This window comes from Asparagus officinalis, chromosome 8, assembly GCF_001876935.1.
Source record: "Asparagus officinalis chromosome 8, Aspof.V1, whole genome shotgun sequence".
Classification (NCBI taxonomy): domain Eukaryota; kingdom Viridiplantae; phylum Streptophyta; class Magnoliopsida; order Asparagales; family Asparagaceae; genus Asparagus; species Asparagus officinalis.
This window is the reverse complement of record NC_033801.1, coordinates 4967364-4987579: the sequence shown is the minus strand read 5'-3', so window position 1 is coordinate 4987579 and position 20216 is coordinate 4967364. Positions and strand designations below refer to the sequence as shown.

Sequence of the window (20216 nt, the reverse complement as noted above, 5' to 3'; positions counted from 1 at the left end):
TAGCATTAAAATCATTTTTCTTTCTCTCAAAAAATGTATTTACATATGGAGATTAATTGTTAATCATGCTATGTTCAGAGTTGACGTTAATCGTTAATCCTGGGTCAGTGGAGACCTAGTTCATTTACAATCTATAGGCTCAATTTTGTACTCTCCATGGGCCTCAAAAAAGATTAGCATTAAAATCATTTTTCTTTCTCTCAAAAAATGTATTTACATATGGAGATTAATTGTTAATCATGCTATGTTCAGAGTTGACGTTAATCGTTAATCCTGGGTCAGTGGAGACCTAGTTCATTTACAATCTATAGGCTCAATTTTGTACTCTCCATGGGCCTCAAAAAAGATTAGCAGGCCGGCCCAGTGGATTATTTCGTGTAAAATCAAATTCTAATATGCCTTAATTGCACTTAAATACTTAAATGCCTTATAGTGTCCCCGACCTTGCACTTAAGTGACATTTTTTTGCAAACCAAATAAAAAAATGTCCCAAAGTATATAGGCGGTGCAGATAAATTCCCCAAGATTTTAAAATGTTGCACGTTGGTACCCTCTTGTTTACCCAAAGTTGCATGTAAATATCCTAAAGTTTATAAATGGCGTCACTTAAATACCCCCAAAGTTTCTAAGAGTTTCACTTTAGTACCCTCAATTATATGGCATAGAGAAAAGATAATGTCATTTGAGTTTTTTTTTTTAACTATAGGGCATTTATCTACAACACTTTAAATACTTTAGGGCATTTTTTGTGCAGATAAATTCCACCTTCATTTCACTGATTCCAACCGCCCAAAATAAGAATGGTAATTAGAACAATGATCTAAATCAAATAGTCCCCAGTTGTTTTGACAAATCGAAAATAGAAAAAAAACCCTAAAACGAATTGACAATTTCGACCTAATCAAATCCATGATTGAAAATCTCACCTTAATCTCCCTCATCCATGGATTCTCAATGAGAGATTCCAGCTTGTTGAGGATACAAAACCACAAGATGAAGAGGCACGAGAAAGCGAGAGTCGATGAAAGACTGTGAGATTGCGAGAGTAGAGATGGCGAGTGAGAGGAGAAAGAGAGAGAGAACGAAGAGAACGAAGAAAGGGATTAGGGTTTGCCTTAGAGGGGTATTAGGGTTTTAGTAAGATGAGGACGAGAGAGAGAACGGGATAGTGAGGGTCTTCACTCGGGCGGGTTTATGGGTGGGCCCATTAAGTGCCCATTTATCGTCTTTTAAATGGATATCCGCTCATTTAGACCCGTTTGGACTGTCCAAGGTCTCTTTAACCTTTTGACATTTACCTCTCATGAGTAGTTAATATTCACACTACAAACAAATGAATATAACCTGAAAATAACTTTTTTTATTATGCAATAAGAAATGTATATACCCAAATTCTCATTCATACATGCATACTATCAAGTAGGCAAACATAAAGGACCTTTAAAGTCCCATCTTTGCCCATCTTTTTCAAAGCATAGCACCATGGGATGAGAAGCTGGGCATGCTGAGGAATTAATAAGAGCAAGTCATCACTATTCTTTTGGTAGTTTGGACTGTAGACACTCTCCCTCAACTTGAGCAGTGGCTGCAGTCTTAAATCATATATCTTTCACCAACTACCCTTTACCAGCTTCAACATGAAGAAATAGTACTTTAAGACAAGAGAACCAGGTCAAAGTCTTCACACATATATACTTATCTAATGAATAAATATAGTTTTCCCTCAACTCAGCCATTAATCATGTCAAATTGTCTTAACTAACTGAAAAATTAGTACCTTGTGCTTGTTTCGTAGGCTGCTTCTGAAAATTAAAAATACGAAAAGAACAATATATGGTACAAAAAGAATCACTAGATCATAGACTCCCCAAAATTCAACAGATCACAAATTGGGCAATAAATGAGCATGAATGAAACCTTAGAAAGAGGAATAGATTATCTATGATCAAATTAATTTACATGAAAGCCAATGATCAACTCTGGAAACGTAACATTTGAGCTTGAATCAAATTAATTTAAAGAAACTTGAGCAAAATGAAAGAAACCTAATTTTGATGAAGCTTAGAGAGAGAAAGAGAGAACTAACAGAGAGGATCGAGCTCGCCGTTTGTCGCCGCTCGTCGCTCGCCGTCACTCGTCGTCACTTTTGATGAAACGACGCCGCTCGCCGTCACCTCTCGCCTATCGCCGCCGCTCGCTCCTCGCTGCCGCTCGCCGCCGCTCGCCGCTCGCCGCCGCACGCAGATGGGAAATCTAGGGTTTCGTTTATGAGAGACGAAGAGAGGACGGGTTGCTAGACAAAACAACGTGACGGCCCGAATTTTCAATCGCGGTGTTTATGAGAGACGAAGAGAGGACGGGTGAGCTCTTTATCTTACACGGGTCAACCCTAACTTACCCATTTAATAAACAGGTCAGTTTGGGTTGAGCCGTTTATGACCCGACCCATATAACTTGACTTATACTTAATATAAACGGGTCAGGTCTAATCGGGTTAATGGGTCGGGTTAAAAACTGCCACCCCTACCTCCAACATCAGTCAGCACTATGACATGGTTGCATACGTGTGCATCTCTCTCCTTCAAGCGCAAGGATTTATATTTATGACTGTTCTCTTTAGAATGTTGAATAGATTAAGTCCAAGTTTTTCTTATTTATTTATTTGAATTGACAATTGTTTAGTTAACATTCCTATATCTGGCGGTTCAGACAAAAGCTGGAATAAACATAAGAAGAAAAACAGAACAAACCATTTAGAAGAAGATGAGATGATAATATTAAAGTAAACTTTGGTTGGTAGAACGGAAAAAAAATAAAAATAAAAACAGAATACATAATTGCTTAATTACTGTTAATGTTCACGTAGCAGTCATCAACATGACATGGGTGCATACATACGCAATGGCAGATCCATCCTACGGGAGGTGGTATCAGTCACGTGACACCACTTCCCTAATTAAGGGCATGTTTGGATTCGTAGGAGGTGAAAGGAAGTTAAGGAAAGCTGAGTGAAGGGAAGAGAAGGGAAGGGAAGGGAATTCCCTTCCCCTTGGTTACACCCCAATTTGGGGGTAACAATTTTTATACTATTAGGGGGTGAACCAATGTGAATGGAGGTGAATTAACTTCACCTCCTAAGTGTTCCCAAACAAGGTGAATGGAGGTGAATGGTTCCCCTAACTTCCCTTCACCCTCATTCCCCTCAATCCAAACAAGCCCCAAGGGCTCCTTGTTACACATTCATATCTCTCAATTCTTATAAACGAACCATGTTCTCAAATTTACCCAACTTAGGCTTAAATAGGGGAAATTCAACTAAACCATGATAACGCAAGTCCCATGGGCATGTATCTTGAACTAATTAACAGAATTATTAGCCCATCCAGTTTATATTCTTGGGGCTTAATTGCACTTAAACACCCTATAGCTTATCCTACATTGCATTTATATACCCTCACTTAATTTTGCTAGCACTTGTATACTATAAAGATTTTAAAACTTCCAATTATATACCCTCACTTATTTTTTACAGTAATTATATACCCTAAAGTTTTTTTAAACTTGCACGTAGACACTCTGAAGTTTTCTAAAGTGGCACTTAGATTACTAAAGTTTTTAAAAATCACACTTAAATACTCTCAAGTCCGCATTAATAGGGTATTTAAGTGCAAGTTTAAAAAACTTTCTATCTAAGTGGCAATTTTATAAACTTTAGGTGTTTAAATGCTAAGTGTTAAAAAACTCAGTGCCAATTTTAATAAAATTAGTGTAAACTATCGCGTATCTAAGTGCAATTAAACCTATTCGTAAAATAACTTATACTTTCACCCTTTGTTAATGAATGTTGTCTAAGATTTTTCTACCCCATATGCATAAGTTAGAGCTCCCGCTCGACACATAATCAAGTAACCTACGAGTAAAGGTTTCTATTGCGCTTATCTATTTGATAGTGTTACTAATTATATATATGATAATATTACTAATGATGCGAATTATGTGATTATGTAATTTTTTTTTCAAAATATAAAAACTCATCAGGACAATAATAATTATTAATTATATAGTGATACTATTTATTAGAAATCCTGAATTTGCCACTACACGTATGCATATTTCTTCTCCGGGACCAAGTATAGATTTGTTGTTAAACCATCATTAATTACTCGCTAATCAAATATATAATTTGTTATTGGCGGTTAATCCTGTCTAGTTGATACTTCAATATCGGCCTCAGTACTAGGAAACAACGAACATATAATAAAGAGAAAACAAGACCATTTAAAACTAGGAAAAGTATAATGTGTATGTACTTAGGTAGCTCAATTATAAACTAAATCAAGCTATACGCGGTAGCGTAAAAAATATATATATATATATAAAGTCAAGTAGCGACTCTGGTGAATTCATAATAATGCATTAGCAACTACTAACATGCATTGATTTCTCAAAAAAGTACAAAGTAAAAAAATAATAAAACACGTAGTAGGTTCGGTAGTTTCAAAGGAATAAGAGAATCCTAAAACCAATCGTACAATATGTACGCTTGTATATGTTAAATATATCGATACATAGGCACTGTTTGGCAAGCAAAAAAAATGTCTTATCTAAGAGCTTGTGTCTTATTGACTTTGTCAATAAGCTAGTAGAGCTGTTTGGTGACCAAAAATAGGAGAAGATTATTTTGGAGATTGTGTCTTTTTAGGACCGATCCTGAGCATTTGGGGGCCCCTAGGCAAAAACTTGAACAAAAATCCTAAAGGGGCCCTCCTATATTCAAGATTTTTTTTAAAAATAAAGTGTTGTACTCATGTAACTTTAGGGCTGCCTATATACCAAGGGATGCTATAACTAATTCTAAGGATCAAACACAATATAGTTCTCCTAAGCTACCCACCTTGGCCAAAGGCCTACAAATCACACCCTAACACTCTCATTCCCAAAACAAGAGCAATGAACCGTATCACTTTATAAAGCCTCTTCTTGCATTTTTAGATGCAAAATCATTAATTACACTTGTATAATCAAGCTTCTCCACTATATTTTTCTCAATTGACAATATAGCTAAGTCATTCAATCTTTCTTGTGACATAGTTGATCGAAGGTAAGATTTGATCAATTTTAACTTTGAAAAGCTTCTTTCAAAGACATATAGTAAAAACAAAGTATTTGGCATACACTTCAAGATCCAATCATCATAAGATAAATCAAAATAGAACAAATACATATAGTAAAGCAGCTTAATTTGAAATGCACTTAGGATGCACTGTATAAAGCACAACGCATGAATGGAAATTAGCATACAGTTCTGCAGAGATAGATTAAAAAATATAACAGAAAGTCAACACATGCATAGCAGTTAATTTGCCCATTGTCCCGCTACAGTTGGAGCTTATAATCACACATAAAAAAGTTATAATGTGCAAGCAGCATTAAAAACAGTGTCATGTTTATAATGTGCAAGCAGCATTAAAAACAGTGTCATGTGCATAATAAAGCACGATGAAAGTTATATACCATCAAAAAATTAGCATACTGTCTGCAGATAAATTATGAAGAAACAATGCAATCATTTGATGATAGTGGAGCCCTTGTTTTTTGGGGCCCTAGGCGAAGGCCTCTCCGGCCTACCCCTAGGGTCGGCCCTGTGTCTTTTGCAAGTAGCTTTTGGAAAGCTACCTCAAGTAGCGATTGTCTTTAAGAAGGAGTTGCCAATTTTATTCTTTTGTTTTTGCCCCTAATAATTCTAATTTTATATCAATAATATTGCATGTTTTTTTAGTCATTTAACAAATTTAAGCTACTTGTACAACTACTTTTGCCAAACAGCTCTAGGCACTGTTTGGCAACCAAAAAAGTGTCTTATCTAAGAGCTTGTGTCTTATTGACTTGGTCAATAAGCTAGTAGAGCTGTTTGGTAACCAAAAATAGGAGGGGATTATTTTGGAGATTGTGTCTTTTGCAAGTAGCTTTTGGAAAGCTATCTCAAGTAGCGTTTGTCTTTGGGAAGGAGCTGTCAAATTTTTTCTTCCGTTTTTGCCCCTAATAATTTTAATTTTATATTAATAATATTGCATGATCTTTTTAGTCATTTAACAAATTTAAGCTAGTTGTACAGCTTCTTTTGCCAAACAGCTCTAGTCAATCAGCTAGCTACACAGCTATCAGCTTTCAGCTATAATTTCACAGCTTTCAGCTAGCTTGACAGCTTTCAGCTATAATCTCGCAGCTTTCAGCTAGTTTTGCCAAACAGAGCCTAGTCAATCAGCTAGCTACACAGCTAACAGCTTTCAGCTATAATTTCACAGCTTTCAGCTAGCTTAACAGCTTTCAGCTATAATCTCATAGCTTTCAGCTAGTTTTGCCAAACAAAGCCATAATCTCTTCGTGTTCTGTCTTCATACGACGCATAATCATGTATTATATATGCAACGTATTTTTTCCTCTGCTGCTTCTCCATTTTCTATCTTTAATGGGATTTTTTCATGTTATTTCAATTTGTATAACTATATGTAGTTATGCTCATATGAAATATACATCAACTCGTATTTTATTCCTAACTGTACAATATCATAAAACTGTTAAGTATGGAATTATGATCAAATTATGCTGTGATAGATACTATAACTTTTGATATGAACAACAGTACGTCTTTCTTGTACAAAGAGGACATTACATCGCAATCTTAAACCAAAGAATTCACGTAATCTAAATGCTTAATCATTGAACAATATGGACAAATTTTCAAAAGCAACCGTTTTACACATTTAATTGCAAAAACCGACTCATTTTCATAATAATTGCAAAAACCGACCTGTTTTCAGCCCAGCGCTGAAAACAGGTCGGTTTTTGTAAAAAAATCTCCGAAACATCACGGGAATTCAACTCCCGTGAAGTTTATGGAGAAATTAAACTTCACGGGAGTTCAACTCCCGTGAAGCTTAACTTCTGCTTAAAACTCCACGGGAGTTGAACTCCCGTGGAGTTACAGTCAGCAATTCCAGAGAATCGAGTCTCTGGCAAATTGTGACTGCAACTTCACGGGAGTTCAACTCCCGTGAAGTTGCAGTCACAATTTGCCAGAGATCGAGTCTCTGGAATTGTTGACTGTAACTCCACGGGAGTTCAACTCCCGTGAAAGTTGCAAGTCACATCCAACAGCGTGCACGGAACTGCTTGGCAGGTGTTTTGTATATTTACCTGTACTCATGATATATGTCAATTTATTTGCAACAACAAATATATACATGATTCAACAATGAATTATAAGCTCATATATATGCAATATTATTTGCAAACAACAATATAATACATGATTCAAGCCATGAATTAAAACACGACGAGATTGTATAGTGAAACAACAATTTATCTTCAAAGAGTGTACGTATTTAAAAATTCAGCGAAGTTAGCAATTTATCAATAAGTACATTGATATACACACCGCAATCATCACGCTCCGCCTCCTTCCTCTCCCTCTCGTCCCTCCTCCTCGCTCTTCCCCGCCCGCCTGGGTTCTGCTGATGAGCGCAACTATCTAGTATCTCGGTGCTGTGTATGAAGCTTGGCGAAGTGCCGGCTCCATCGGCATGCGAAGTGCCGGCGTCATCATCACGCGGCCGTCGACGTCGAGCGTACGCCCGTCCAAATGAGCGAGACCTGTCCTCACGGCCTGCGAACTCGTCGACGTGAGTCTTATGGAACACCTGCGCTATGCTCTTCTTGATCCTGCTGAGGAGACCTAACGCCACCTGATCCTGAATCTCAGTCACGTGCGCATCAATATCAGCATCAATGCTATCTAAAACACGGACCTGCGTGGTAAACAATTTATTAAGTATCAACTCAATAAAAAATATTATAATTTAGCTTAGAAACTTACGTAATCTCTCTCGTTCATCCCACTAGGGATGTAACTATCTGTCGGTGGGCGTGGCATGTGTCCAGCTAAAGGCTGTGGGTCACGCGTGATCCATCTACGTGTGATACCCCAATACCAACGCATATACGTGGTATAGTCAACAGCTGTGGGCCTCGTATCCTGTATGCAATCCCACCTCTGAACCCACCTGCCTATGTAGTCCGCACGGACTACGGCCCAGTCAGTCCGGTGCGATGTAGGGCGCCGCCGACGATTGATCTGCTCGACAGGATCTGGAATATGCTGAGAGAGTGTAAACTGCCGTAGCACACGGTCCGGTACATGCATCTCTACGATCTCCCAACAGATCAATGGAACTCTGGCTCTCCACAAGCCGGGACTATCTCGGCAGATAGGTGCAAGAGAATGTATATCGAGCTCCGGCGGTGTATAGGGTCTCCACTTGAACTGAAATAAAATAAAACATTTATCAGTATCATACAGAAAAACTATAATATTCATACTTCTTGAGTTTTATATTTACCTGTTCATGCTGGAGGCCATCAAGCTCATTTCGGTAAAACTGACGGTGACGCGTCGCTGATTTGTACTGAGCGTATCGCACGTTATACCTATATGCAGAATAGCGAATATATAAGTACAAATATTCAGGTTACGAATGAAATATGTGTGTGTACAATTATACCTGTATGCCAACGGATACTGCCCCTCTAAGTCACGGTGCATAAGTAAAGTGGGTCGTCCAATATGAATGCGCTCCCATGACCAAATCTGTATCAACGTACAGCATCCCTTGAATTCTTTATTCTGCATCAGAGATACTCTACTCAATTCTCGATACAAATATGCCAACACCGCACTGCCCCACGATAGTGCCCCGCATACACCAAAATCCTCCAGCAGTGGCAGCCATCGTGCATGTACGAGAGTCTTGCTCGCATCAGGAAATAGTACGCACCCTATCATGTGCAATATGTATGCACGAGCATGAAACTGGAGCGTCTCATCAGAGGCATCCTCTGGTATGTCGCCCTGAAATGTCTGACGAAGCCACGATAGCTTCATCGCACCACTCCTCAAGTCGGGAACCTGTCCAAGTAGCCGGCCACATACCTCCGGCCAACTATGATCGTCGGTGCCCGTAACTACCGGTCCATCAATCCGGAGCCCAAGTATGACGGCCACGTCCTGTAAAGTGATGGTGCACTCCCCTATATGCATGTGAAAGGTGTTGGTCTCTGGCCTCCACCTCTCAATCAAAGCAGTGATAAGCGGCCAATCAAGCCTGATATAACGAATCGTCGAACACGGTCGAAAACCGGCCTGAGCGATCAAAGCTAGTACCCTCTCATCCTCTATGACCCATGCCGAATGACTATGGGAATGCTCGATCATCGTGAACTCTGGTACGGGCTGCACATAAAACGAGAATCAGTTTTAAGTATATTCATTAAAAAATTACATTAATCGAAGAAATATATATCTAATTTATTCGTATTACCTCTCCCGAACCAATATGGTCTGAACAATGACTCGCCTGAAGGTACAAAACGTCGGGATTCTCCGGTCCCGGATCCATAATGAATAGACCTGTGATTAAAATATGAGCATATATACAGAGTGCAATGAACACAGTATCATACATAACACGTATTACAAATAACGAGTGTAAACTGCTTCAAAGATAACAACTACGAATGACATACACGAATGACATAGTGCAAAACGCTACATAATACAAATTCATGGGTGAAATGAACGGAGTTGCATACAGAACATATTACAAATAACGAGTATCATACGCTTCAAAGATAACAACTACGAATGACATAGTGCAAAACGATACATAATACAAATCAACGCCTAATACTAACTGGACACCTATTTTTGTTGTGACCCGGTTGATCACATCTACTGCACTTATTTCTCCTCCTAGCTCCTTCACGTCCGTCATCCATACTATTTCTAATACGCACGGAATGAGGGCGCCCCGCCGATCTTTTATACAATGGAGGTAATATCCGTGGCCCATCTTGTGTCCAATGTCGACTATCGTATGGTGGACGAAAACACTCTTTGTATGGTGTCCAATGTCGACTATCGTATGGAGGTAATATCCGTCATCACGATCTATCACGGTCATGCTATTAATTTGTAATCCCTCCTCTTCATCATCATTCTCGGATTCAACACTTGCATTATCTTCTTGAATTCCCGTGTTAGTATCGAAAGCATTCGAAGTGCCCACGAACGAAGGACCGCTCATGTATTGTGATTGTGTCCAACATTCATCTTGTTGAGGAGATAAAAAGCCTACAGAATCAACTTCAGGATCCTCCAACATGCGGGAATACATTCCTTCGTAGTTCAACGATTTGCCCAAATCTCTCTGATGTTTTTCAATGAACAATTCGACCGAACGCTTCTCGTCGTGTAAGACATGAATGAGACCCATATCGTAGTCACTTGATATTTGAATGCCACTTGTTCTGTTCCCCACAACAGGATAATTGCAAACCACACTGAGGTGATACTCACGTGAGTTAGTTAATGTAAGTTTGTGTAATTCATTAACCAACTCATCGAAAGTACACGATTTTGTTATGAACAACGATCTCGTCGTGCCTCCTTCATAAACGAGCATATTATTTTCGAGGTAATTAATCTTCCCATCATAAGAACAGAGAATTACAATTCGATCGTTCATCGTTACCTCTGAAGAGTGAAAAATTCAATATCAATATTACACGAAAAGCCAAATAAATATTGATTGTTACTAATTTTTACATTTAGGTAGTAACTCTAATTTCCACATTAATTGATAATTTCACCTCTAAATACGCAAAATTATTTAATACGTCTTCACAAAATTCGTAAATAATTCACAATTAAATTCTAAAATCTAATTTATATCATACATATGCAAAAATCTAAAATCTAATTTTTCTTCACAAAATCTAAATAATTCACAATTAAATTCTAAACTCTAAATACAATAATTTTCGAAATTATTGATAATTTCCCCTCTAATTTCACAAAATTATTGATAAATTACACACTAATTCTTCACAAATTTCACAAAAATTATTGATAATTTCCCCATTGATAATTTTCCCTCTATTTTTCACATTTATTGATAATTTTCCCTCTAATTTTCACATTTATTGATAATTTCCCATCTACTTTTCACATTTCTTCATAAAATTCATAAACAATTCATAATTAAATTTTAAAATCTAGATTCTTACATGTAATCACAATCAAATAGTGGGAGTATACAACAATTAGAGAGTATAGCTTTTTTTTGAAATAATTTACCTGTTTTCTGGAGTTGAACTCCCGTGAAGTTTAATTTCTCCATAAACTTCACGGGAGTTGAACTCCCGTGAAGTTTAATTTCTCCATAAACTTCACGGGAGTTGAACTCCCGTGAAGTTGCAGTCACAATTTGCCAGAGACTCGATTCTCTGGAATTGCTGACTGTAACTCCACGGGAGTTCAACTCCCGTGGAGTTTTAAGCAGAAATTACGCTTCACGGGAGTTGAACTCCCGTGAAGTTTAATTTCTCCATAAACTTCACGGGAGTTGAACTCCCGTGATGTTTCGGAGATTTTTTTACAAAAACCGACCTGTTTTCAGCGCTGGGCTGAAAACAGGTCGGTTTTTGCAATTATTATGAAAAGGGGTCGGTTTTTGCAATTAAATGTGTAAAACGGTTGCTTTTGAAAATTTGTCCTGAACAATATTTGTGGGGAATTGAAATAATATTAATTAGGACACCGATTTAAGAACGGATATGACTTTCGTTCTTGCATAACCATTTCGTCAAAGAGTTAATTCATTTACTTATTCGGATCAAAATATAAAAATTGGATGATCGGTTTTTTTTAATCCACGGTTGGATAATCATAAATGTGCCTTAACTTGCACATACAATTATACAAATGCTATAGAAGAGAACATGAATGTGCTTTGTGTCATGTTATAAACTTATAAAGCCAAAGTTATGCAACAACCATGGCATTAATTGTACGACACAACTACTAATTACCAAAATCAATATATCAAATATCCAGTTCCAGACCGCCGTATTCTTGTTTTTTCTGTTTTTGATTTCGTGGCTTTTGTATAAAAATTCGGAAAAGCGTCATCTTAGAAGGACCTTTTGACCAAAAAACCCACCTTAAATTTTTTTGTAATAAATACATTGACATAAAAATTGTCAACATCGCGACTAAAATACATATATAATATTTATGGGAGGGATATTCATAAAGTATTGGAATGATAAAAAGAAGATTGACAACCAAGAAACCTTGGTCCCAAGTTATCCGAGCACGTACCAGGAAAATTCCTAAAATCTCCTCTTTAAATAATGACCTTGTATTTTGCTATTATTCACAAGTTTGCACTTGAAAATATTATCCACTTTTACCCCCTTCCGATTCCCATATAAAGAGCAGTTATTGACTTTATTTGTTATGAATTTCGCAAAGGTCAATCAGTCTTCTTTACTCGCATCACTTTTGCATCAAAAATTAATGAGATTTCTTTGCAAAAAGCTATAGCGGAGGATATGAAGGGGGGTGGGAATAATAGTTCTGGTTTGCATTGGAGTTTTTTGAAATTGTTTGGGTAGAGTTGTTTCTTGACCATCAAAAGGTAGATTCGCCTCTTAAATTAGGATTCACATACTAAAATTTTGATCTCTTAATTACAAAAGGAAATTATGAGAGAAAAGTATTTAGACCACTTATTTTTTAAACTGTTTTAATTTTAATTGATACTAATTAAGAGTTTCAAAATTTTCTAAGTTGTCAAAATTTCCAAGTAGGTATATTATTCAACACATTTATTTCCGCATTTCCCATAAATATTATACCAACTGCCTATATTCTTTTACCAGCTGCAATATTAGTTCTCTGTTCTCGTTGCATTCAAGCATGAATAGCTTGACCTCATATACGTGGATTTTCTTTATTCCTTTTGAAATTTTGCTTTATAATAACTTTGAGAATTGTTTCAGTTTGAGTGAAGACCCCCTTAAATGGTGGGCAGTAGACAATTTTAAAAAAAAAATTATATAGAATATTGTCATTAAAGTGGCATGCAGCTGATCATGCACCGACCAGAGAATTATTTTAGTAGGAGGCATAAATAAAAACTACTAAAAATTTGAGTTACTCATTTAGATTAATTAAACTTAAAAATGGACAGTGAAAGCTTAATTATTCCATAAAGTCTCATTCGTGCAATTAAGGGGTGTTTGGTTCACAATTTTATAGAAAAGATTTCTTAAAGGATAAAATTTTGAAAACACTCATTTTTCAAATTTATATAGCAAAATTGACCTTCTCTGAAAAAAATTTAGCAAAACCGACCATTTTCAGATGAAAATAGCCGGTTTTGTTGCGGAAGAGGTTTTCTAATTGCACGGGACTAGCAGTCCCGTGCATTTTGTTTTCTTTACCCGCACCCATCATCATCGTCAGCCCCGACTTCTCGGCCCAAGCTAACCCTCCTCCCCCTCGTCGCCCACATCTTCTACGACGTCTCTAACGGCCCATTCGGCATCGAGGACTCCGTCCGCTACGGCTGTGGCGCCCCTCCTCTCCGTCGTCGGTTTCCTCCTCTTCCCTCTCCTCCGGTCTCTCCCCAAGGCCCTCATCACCACCAAGCTCTCCTCCCTCTTCCCCTCCAACGACGGATACGTCCTCTGGGTCTCCTCCGCCTTCTCCCCCCCCCCTCTGGGCCTCTAGAAGTGGGCCTCTGGTGCCATCGACAACGCCCTCTACCCCGTCCTCTTCCTCGATTACCTCAACCCCTCCCTCCGAAGAAACCCGCTAATCCTGTTAATCACATCCATCTTAACCTTCATGAACTACCGCGTCCTCCCCATCATCGGTTTCGCTGCCGCTATAGCTCTCGCCGCCTTCCCGCTGTCGTCGTTCGTCGTAATGTTGGTGTTGGCGTTGCTGAGGGTGAAACACAGCAGGTGGGTTAGGGTTGATGTTAGTAATTAAGCTAGAGTGGAGGGGTTACTTTAACAGGATGTTTTGGATTGAAAAGAAAATGAAATGCATGGGACCGCTAGTCCCGTCCATTTCAAAAATCTCTTCCGCAGCAAAACCGACCCTTTTCATCTGAAAAGGGTCGGTTTTGCTGATATTTTTCAGAAAGGGTAGATTTTGCTATATAAATTTAAAAAATAGGTGTTTTCAAAAATTTATCATTTCTCAAAATGTCTGACAATGATAATTCTGTAATTAAAATTTTTTTATAGATTTTCGTAAATTGTGTTTGGTCCAAGAAAAATTTATAGAAATATTTTCTATAAAGTACAAAAAAGTACCAAAATTTAAAAAATTAATTTTCTATCAAAATAGGCAGAAATCACCCAGAAATCCAACATCATATTGACATGTTTCTATAAAGTTAATATTTTTTATAAATTTAGGGGGTGTTTGGTTCAATTTATACAAATTATAGGAAATCTTGCTATTTTTAATAAAGTTATGTGTCATTTTCTTGTTTTGAACCAAAAGCAAAGATAAAAAAACCAAGAAAAATTGTACTTTTTGACTTCTCAAAACTTTATCTATAAATTTTTAAGAAATACAAGGAAATCATATTTTGAATGGAAAACATTTCCAATAATTTATAGAAATTGAACCAAATACCCCCTAAGCATCACTAGTGGATAAGTTGGTGTAAAGAGAGAGCTTAAGGGGGTTCGTATTCATTAGCCAAAGACCGACCGTTGTAAATTATTGTTCATCGTTCAATATTCAATTCTCGGATCGAAACAAGCGGAAATTTTGAAGGCACTACCTACGCCGTTTTTTCTTCTTTTTTTTAAAAAAGGTTTTTTTTGCATAATAAAAGCCTTTTATAATTGTTAAATAATTATTATAAAAATATTACACATGTGATGATGACAAGCGGGTAACAAGTTGCGCCGCTAATCCTTTCTGAATTGCAAAACCTAACCTACGAAACACATACTCAGCGGACCCTGCTATCGCCATATTCTTATTCGCGAATTTCTGAACCCTCCTGAGGAACTCCACCGCATCAGCTGCAAGGAAACCAAATGTGTCGAAAGCGAACGGGATGAAGCTGTGATGGTTGTCCTTGCAAGCTTGATCATGTTTGCCCACCTTGGCCTCTGCTGCTCTATCCGCTGCATGCCCAACCTTGAACTCTCCATTACCAAACCCCACCAACGGAGACACCCCTGTAAATCAACACAAGCATGCTTCCCCCCGCTCCAACTGTAGACAAGAACGTTTGCCGGCCTTAGAGTAGATCTAGTCTCTCCAGGAGGAGTGAGGAAGTTGACCGGCGCTTCCTTCTTTGATGGGATCCCTGCTCTCTGGAGGATATCATACAAGACATCTCTGACTAAGTCGTGCCTGTACTTGAACCCCGGCTGCTTCTGACAATGGATGGCATGCTCTCCAAAAGCATCCATCTGCGTCCTACGACAAACTGGACACATTATCCCCTCCACGAATAAAGGAACCAACAACCTGTACCTAAGGATGGCTTGGTATTCCCCCAGAGTCATACGCTGCCCCAAACCCTCAATAGGCATGGCCAACAAGAAATCCTGGGCGTGCTTTGCCCGCAGGCACTCAACAATCGCAAACCTACCTCTCTGAAAGGTTAAACTCTGTCGATAAATCTCTACAAATGCCACCATAAAAAATGTATGCCAAATAACGCATTGGTTTTGGGGGGACAGACCCTTTAGTGGTGATTTGAAGAAGATCAATCTCAGGTAGCTTGGTTTGAAGAGAGGCCCGAGCGGTAGTAAAATGCTCACCTAAAGAGACCTCACCACAAGCTCTCAAAATGTGGTCTTGGAGCTCGATGGAGTGAATCCGAGAGGCCACAAAAGAAAACTGTATGGCATCAGCCGCTGCATAGACCCCTAACCCGCCTGCCTTGATAGGTAAAGAGGCCAACTTCCATTGGAGATCCCCGAAGCCTGGGCCTTCGGATGTGACAATGCTCTCGACTTACCTCCGAAGCGCAATATCAAACTGAGTCGCCGCCTTTCCAAAGAGCTGTGGCGGGCAAGTCCTTAAGGCGAAATACAACTTGGACAAACCCGCACAAGCCCTTAAAAGGACGAGCTCGCACTGTGGATCCCTAAGCTGGTCCAACGCTTCCATTAACTGAGTCGACTTTGCCACCCTCTTTGCTGCTAACCCACCAACAAACCCCTCATCCATGCTAACTGCTCCACCTAAAAGCCTTACTCCATCACGAGGCCGACTGATATTCAAGGGAAAAAGCTCCTCCAGCAAACTTCTAGGATCCGGTGAGAGCCAGAATATTTCAGTTTTGGTTACATTAAGGTCCAACCCGAGTCTTGGGCCTTCAGTCTCGATCACCTTATATGCCTTAGCAATTTCCAAAGTATCCCCGATCAAGGACCCATCGTCCAAGTACCAAGCATGAAGAGCCAACTTGCACTCTTCCTGCACTCGTAGAATCAACGGGTGAAGCGTGAGTGCGAACAACAGAGGCCCTAGCGGGTCCCCCTGCTGGATCCCCCGAGCAGACCAAATGTGATCCACCCCAAAATACAGTCTAGCGGGCTGCACATATAGAAATTCCACCCAAGGAGAGATCGCCGAACACTTAAGGCGTACTTCCTGCAACATACTACTCCTGTCGACCAAGTTAAATGCATTCCGAAAGTCGACCAAAAGCATGGAGAGCGAGTCATCCGCATGGTGGACATCAACGAACCTATTAACCGCATGCAAAACTACTTCTGCCTCTCCTGAGACTCCCACCCCAAACTGAAAATAATTATTGCATCGTGTAGTCGATAGAATCAGTGAATATTCTTTCTAATACAAATTAATGATCAAATGTCCAAGAAGTTAGACAAAAAATACATATTCTTTGAGCAAACTTTATCTATATCCGTATGCAAACGCAATAATGAAAATAGATTTTTTTTCTTTGAATAAACAAATAATGAAATAGATTTTCAAAATTTGAAACATTATTTGAATCGGCCGATCAAGTTTATAGATTTCCCTTAATCTCATCAAGTTTGTTGTTGTCAGTTAATTTATTCCATTTCTTAACCCCAAATAGTATAAAATTCACAAACAATTTAAATTAATTTTAGAGTAAATGAAATAATGAACGCAAACCGGATATTAGATTTATTTAGAGCAAATATTGATTGCTTGTATTGTACTCATGTACGAATATAGTCTCGTGTTGGAAAAATTTATGTTTTATTAAAAATTAATATTAGAATGATTGCTTGTATTGTACTCATGTACTAATTATATATATGATAACAAATAATGATTGCTTGTATTGTACTCATGTACGAATTTTTTTTATTAAATATTAGAATTGTATAACTAATTTAAATTTAAAAATAATAAAATTCATGTTTTATTAAAAATTAATTAAAATTGAGAGATGACAGAATGCTATCTAACAAATAAAAAAACAAAGAGAAAAAAAAGTAAAAACTTTGTTTTTAAATTTGTATTACAATAACAATTCTAAGTAAATAATTATTATTAATAATAGTAAATTTTAAAATATATAAATAGTAGTCTGATCATTAAAATGCATGACTTATACGCTTATTGATTATTGAAAATTATCCTTAATTATACTAACAAATGTCCCACTAAAATATCTTATTTTAAAAAATTACTTCCAATTAAAAATCACACTTTAAAAAATTATCTTATACTAAAAAAAGATTCACTTCTATAAAAAACGTTGTAGCCAATGACTTAAGTAAGCTAAGGGGCTGTTTGGTTGCACATTTTTTGAGAAAACTTTTCTCAAAACATCTGACAATGGCGACTTTGTAATTAAAAGTTTTCCAGAGATTTCTGTAAATTGTGTTTGGTTCAACAAAAAATTTACAGAAATATTTTCTATAAAATATAAAAACCTACCAAATTTTACAAAAAATAATTTCCTCTCAAAATGAGAGGAAATCACCAGAAATCTGACACATACCATATTTAATTAAAAACCTACCAAATCTTGTTATTTTCTATAAAGTTATGAGCTATTTTCTTGTTTTGAACCAAACAAACAAAGTATAAAAAACAAGAAAATTGGTACTTTTTTATTTCTCAAAACTTTTCCTATAATTTTTTTAAGAAATACAAGAAAATCATATTTTAGGTGGAAAACATTTCCTATAATTTCTAGAAATTGAACCAAACACCCCCTAAGCTTCAAAGTTTTTTTTTTTTTTTGTCTAATTCAGGCACATAAAAATAGCAACAATGACACTGAGATCTAAAATAAAGGTAGACATTAAAACAAAGCGTGCCCTCTAGTAACATATAAAGGAAATATCCACGTGAAACTGGAACATTAATGTAGCCAAAATCTAACGGAAGACGAAAGCACGTATAAATCACTGACCTCACTCAAAAAAAGTGGAAGGAAAGAAGGCAGATAACATAACACCCGCTGTTCCCACTCAAATAGCATATATATTGTTTTTTGTACTCAAACTCTTTATGATCTCTTTGACTGAGGAACATGAGAAGTTATAAGCTTCTTCTACGTGCAGAATTAAACAAAAAGATACGCTAACCCCACAAAAGATACACTAACCCCCACTCAAAAAGCCTCTTCTTTTGTGCTTTCTCCCTCCTTTTAAGTGGGAACCATGAGAAAGTTAAGCTCTTATGTGGAAAAAAAAACGAAAGCCCCCACGCGTGGGTTATGTGCATTACTTTTTATTCATGTATTTCAATCAGTCAATATACAACTATCGTTTATTTCAATTAAAACTTATGATAAATAATTCCGGGGAAAAGGGGGATTCCCCACTTGATCGCTTCAAGTGAAGACAATAACGGGGGGAACTGCTGATCGGTAGGGCTGTTAGCACCCTTGGTTTTTGTCAGTTTTTTTGGGCCTTTTGTGTTCGGTGAGGGTCCCCTAGCGGACTACCATTCTATTTTTTTGGCTTAGCTTAACTTCGGCTTGTGGGTGATTAACTCTTTGAACTATTGTATATTCTTTTGTATATCTATGAGTGATTTGACTTTGTTCCTATGTTGCGTAGAGTGACAACATAGGTCCGTTCCTCTTCCAATTTAGGATCTATCGTTAAATCACAACTAGATATAATTACATGTAGATACTTTTCTTTCAATATACAATGATAGGACGTCTTGCCCTATTTTTACCTCAAAAAAAATCTAATTTATGAGAATACAATGTTAGTCCTATTATAAATCACAACCATTTGGATGAGATTAGGGTCAATGTATAGGTTTTGCATGAATCACACTTATTATCTAAATATTACATGACCGCGATTAATTAAAATAAAGAGTTTTCTACTATTATTAATTGATGGTAATTAAATAAGATTGAATCCACTGTACAAGATCCAAATTGTCAAACACGTGACTCACTCCACAATTGAGAATTGTTTCAAAACTAGTTTCTCAAATTATTAGAACGAACTAATACATTCTCAAATTATTATAAGTCGCTTCAAATTAATTTCTTAAAGAAATTAAACTTTCTGACTTTTATTTTAAAGTGAAAAGGGGACCAATTAAAGAAGATGGGCGCTTTGGTCATTCACATAGACCAATGCAAGTTCCCGCTATTGACCACGCATCCCCCGAGGTCCCAATAACAAAATCGTAATTCCGAACCAACTCCAGGTCCTTTTTGGTCATCTCACTCACTCACCATACCTATATAATCCCCCCCTCCGCATTTCATTCGGACATTTCAGAGTTCAGACGCCCTCCTCACGCGCACGCACTCTCTCTCTCTAAAATCGTCCCTCTCTCATGCTCGCGCTCTCTTCATATCGCCCGATTTCTCCAGCACGGGCCAGCTCACATCTAAACACCAAACCCCAATCCCAAACCCTCAAACCCACGATCTCAACAAAGACCCACCTCGCAAATCTCCAAAGGCTTCTCCAAAAACAAGCAGACCCTCCTCTCCCTCCAAAGCCCGCCAAGCCCAACAAAGACCAAGAACCTTCCACTTCAAATTCCGCGTCTTCAACCGCCGCGTCGAGGCCTCCGAGCTTCTTTCGCTTGCCGCCCGCTTCAGGCTGGGCCGCCGATTGAACTGTCGCCGCGCGGTAGCGCTGAATCCATCTCCCCGGCCTCGCGTCGGCGCGAGCCCCTCGCCGCCTCGGCCTCGCAATGACGCTCGCCCGCCAGCCGCGCTGGCCGGCCAATTCGCACCGGGCGCCCAGCGACTGGAGTCGAATGCTGGACCCGCCCTCAACGAAGACTGCCTGTGCGCGACGGCTTGTCGCTACCGGGGACCGTAGGTGCCAGTCTT

At 38.1% G+C, this 20216-nt stretch overlaps 2 protein-coding genes across 6 annotated transcripts in view; both read right to left on the bottom strand.

Annotated features, from left to right (window-relative positions):
* Window positions 1-2351, bottom strand: part of LOC109822800 (dihydroorotate dehydrogenase (quinone), mitochondrial) — a 12179-nt gene extending 9828 nt beyond the window's left edge. For 4 of the 5 annotated variants that reach the window (XM_020389049.1, XM_020389051.1, XM_020389052.1 and 1 more), the window contains exon 1: window positions 2087-2351. The gene's annotated coding sequence lies outside the window, so the exon portion shown is untranslated. The remainder of the gene's footprint in view (window positions 1-2086) is intronic. The other variant, XM_020389053.1, reaches the window with a different exon arrangement.
* LOC109820730 (serine/threonine-protein phosphatase 7 long form homolog) lies at window positions 7386-10583 on the bottom strand. Its single transcript, XM_020386927.1, has 6 exons — window positions 9751-10583; window positions 9378-9549; window positions 8562-9289; window positions 8400-8487; window positions 7877-8323; window positions 7386-7808 (listed from the first exon to the last, which is right to left on the bottom strand). Exons 1-6 carry the CDS (start codon window positions 10581-10583, stop codon window positions 7386-7388), a joined length of 2691 nt encoding a protein of 896 aa, XP_020242516.1.

Bases quoted from the DNA above. Each gene is read 5' to 3' on its own strand.
- LOC109820730 (XM_020386927.1), bottom strand. From the start codon at position 10,583: ATGAACGATCGAATTGTAATTCTCTGTTCTTATGATGGGAAGATTAAT. The intron at 9,550-9,750 runs GTTAGTATTAGG...TCTTTGAAGCAG, and splicing joins ACAACAAAAATAGGTGTCCA to TTTACACTCGTTATTTGTAA. The intron at 8,488-8,561 runs GTATAATTGTAC...TTCTGCATATAG, and splicing joins CAGTATCCGTTGGCATACAG to GTATAACGTGCGATACGCTC.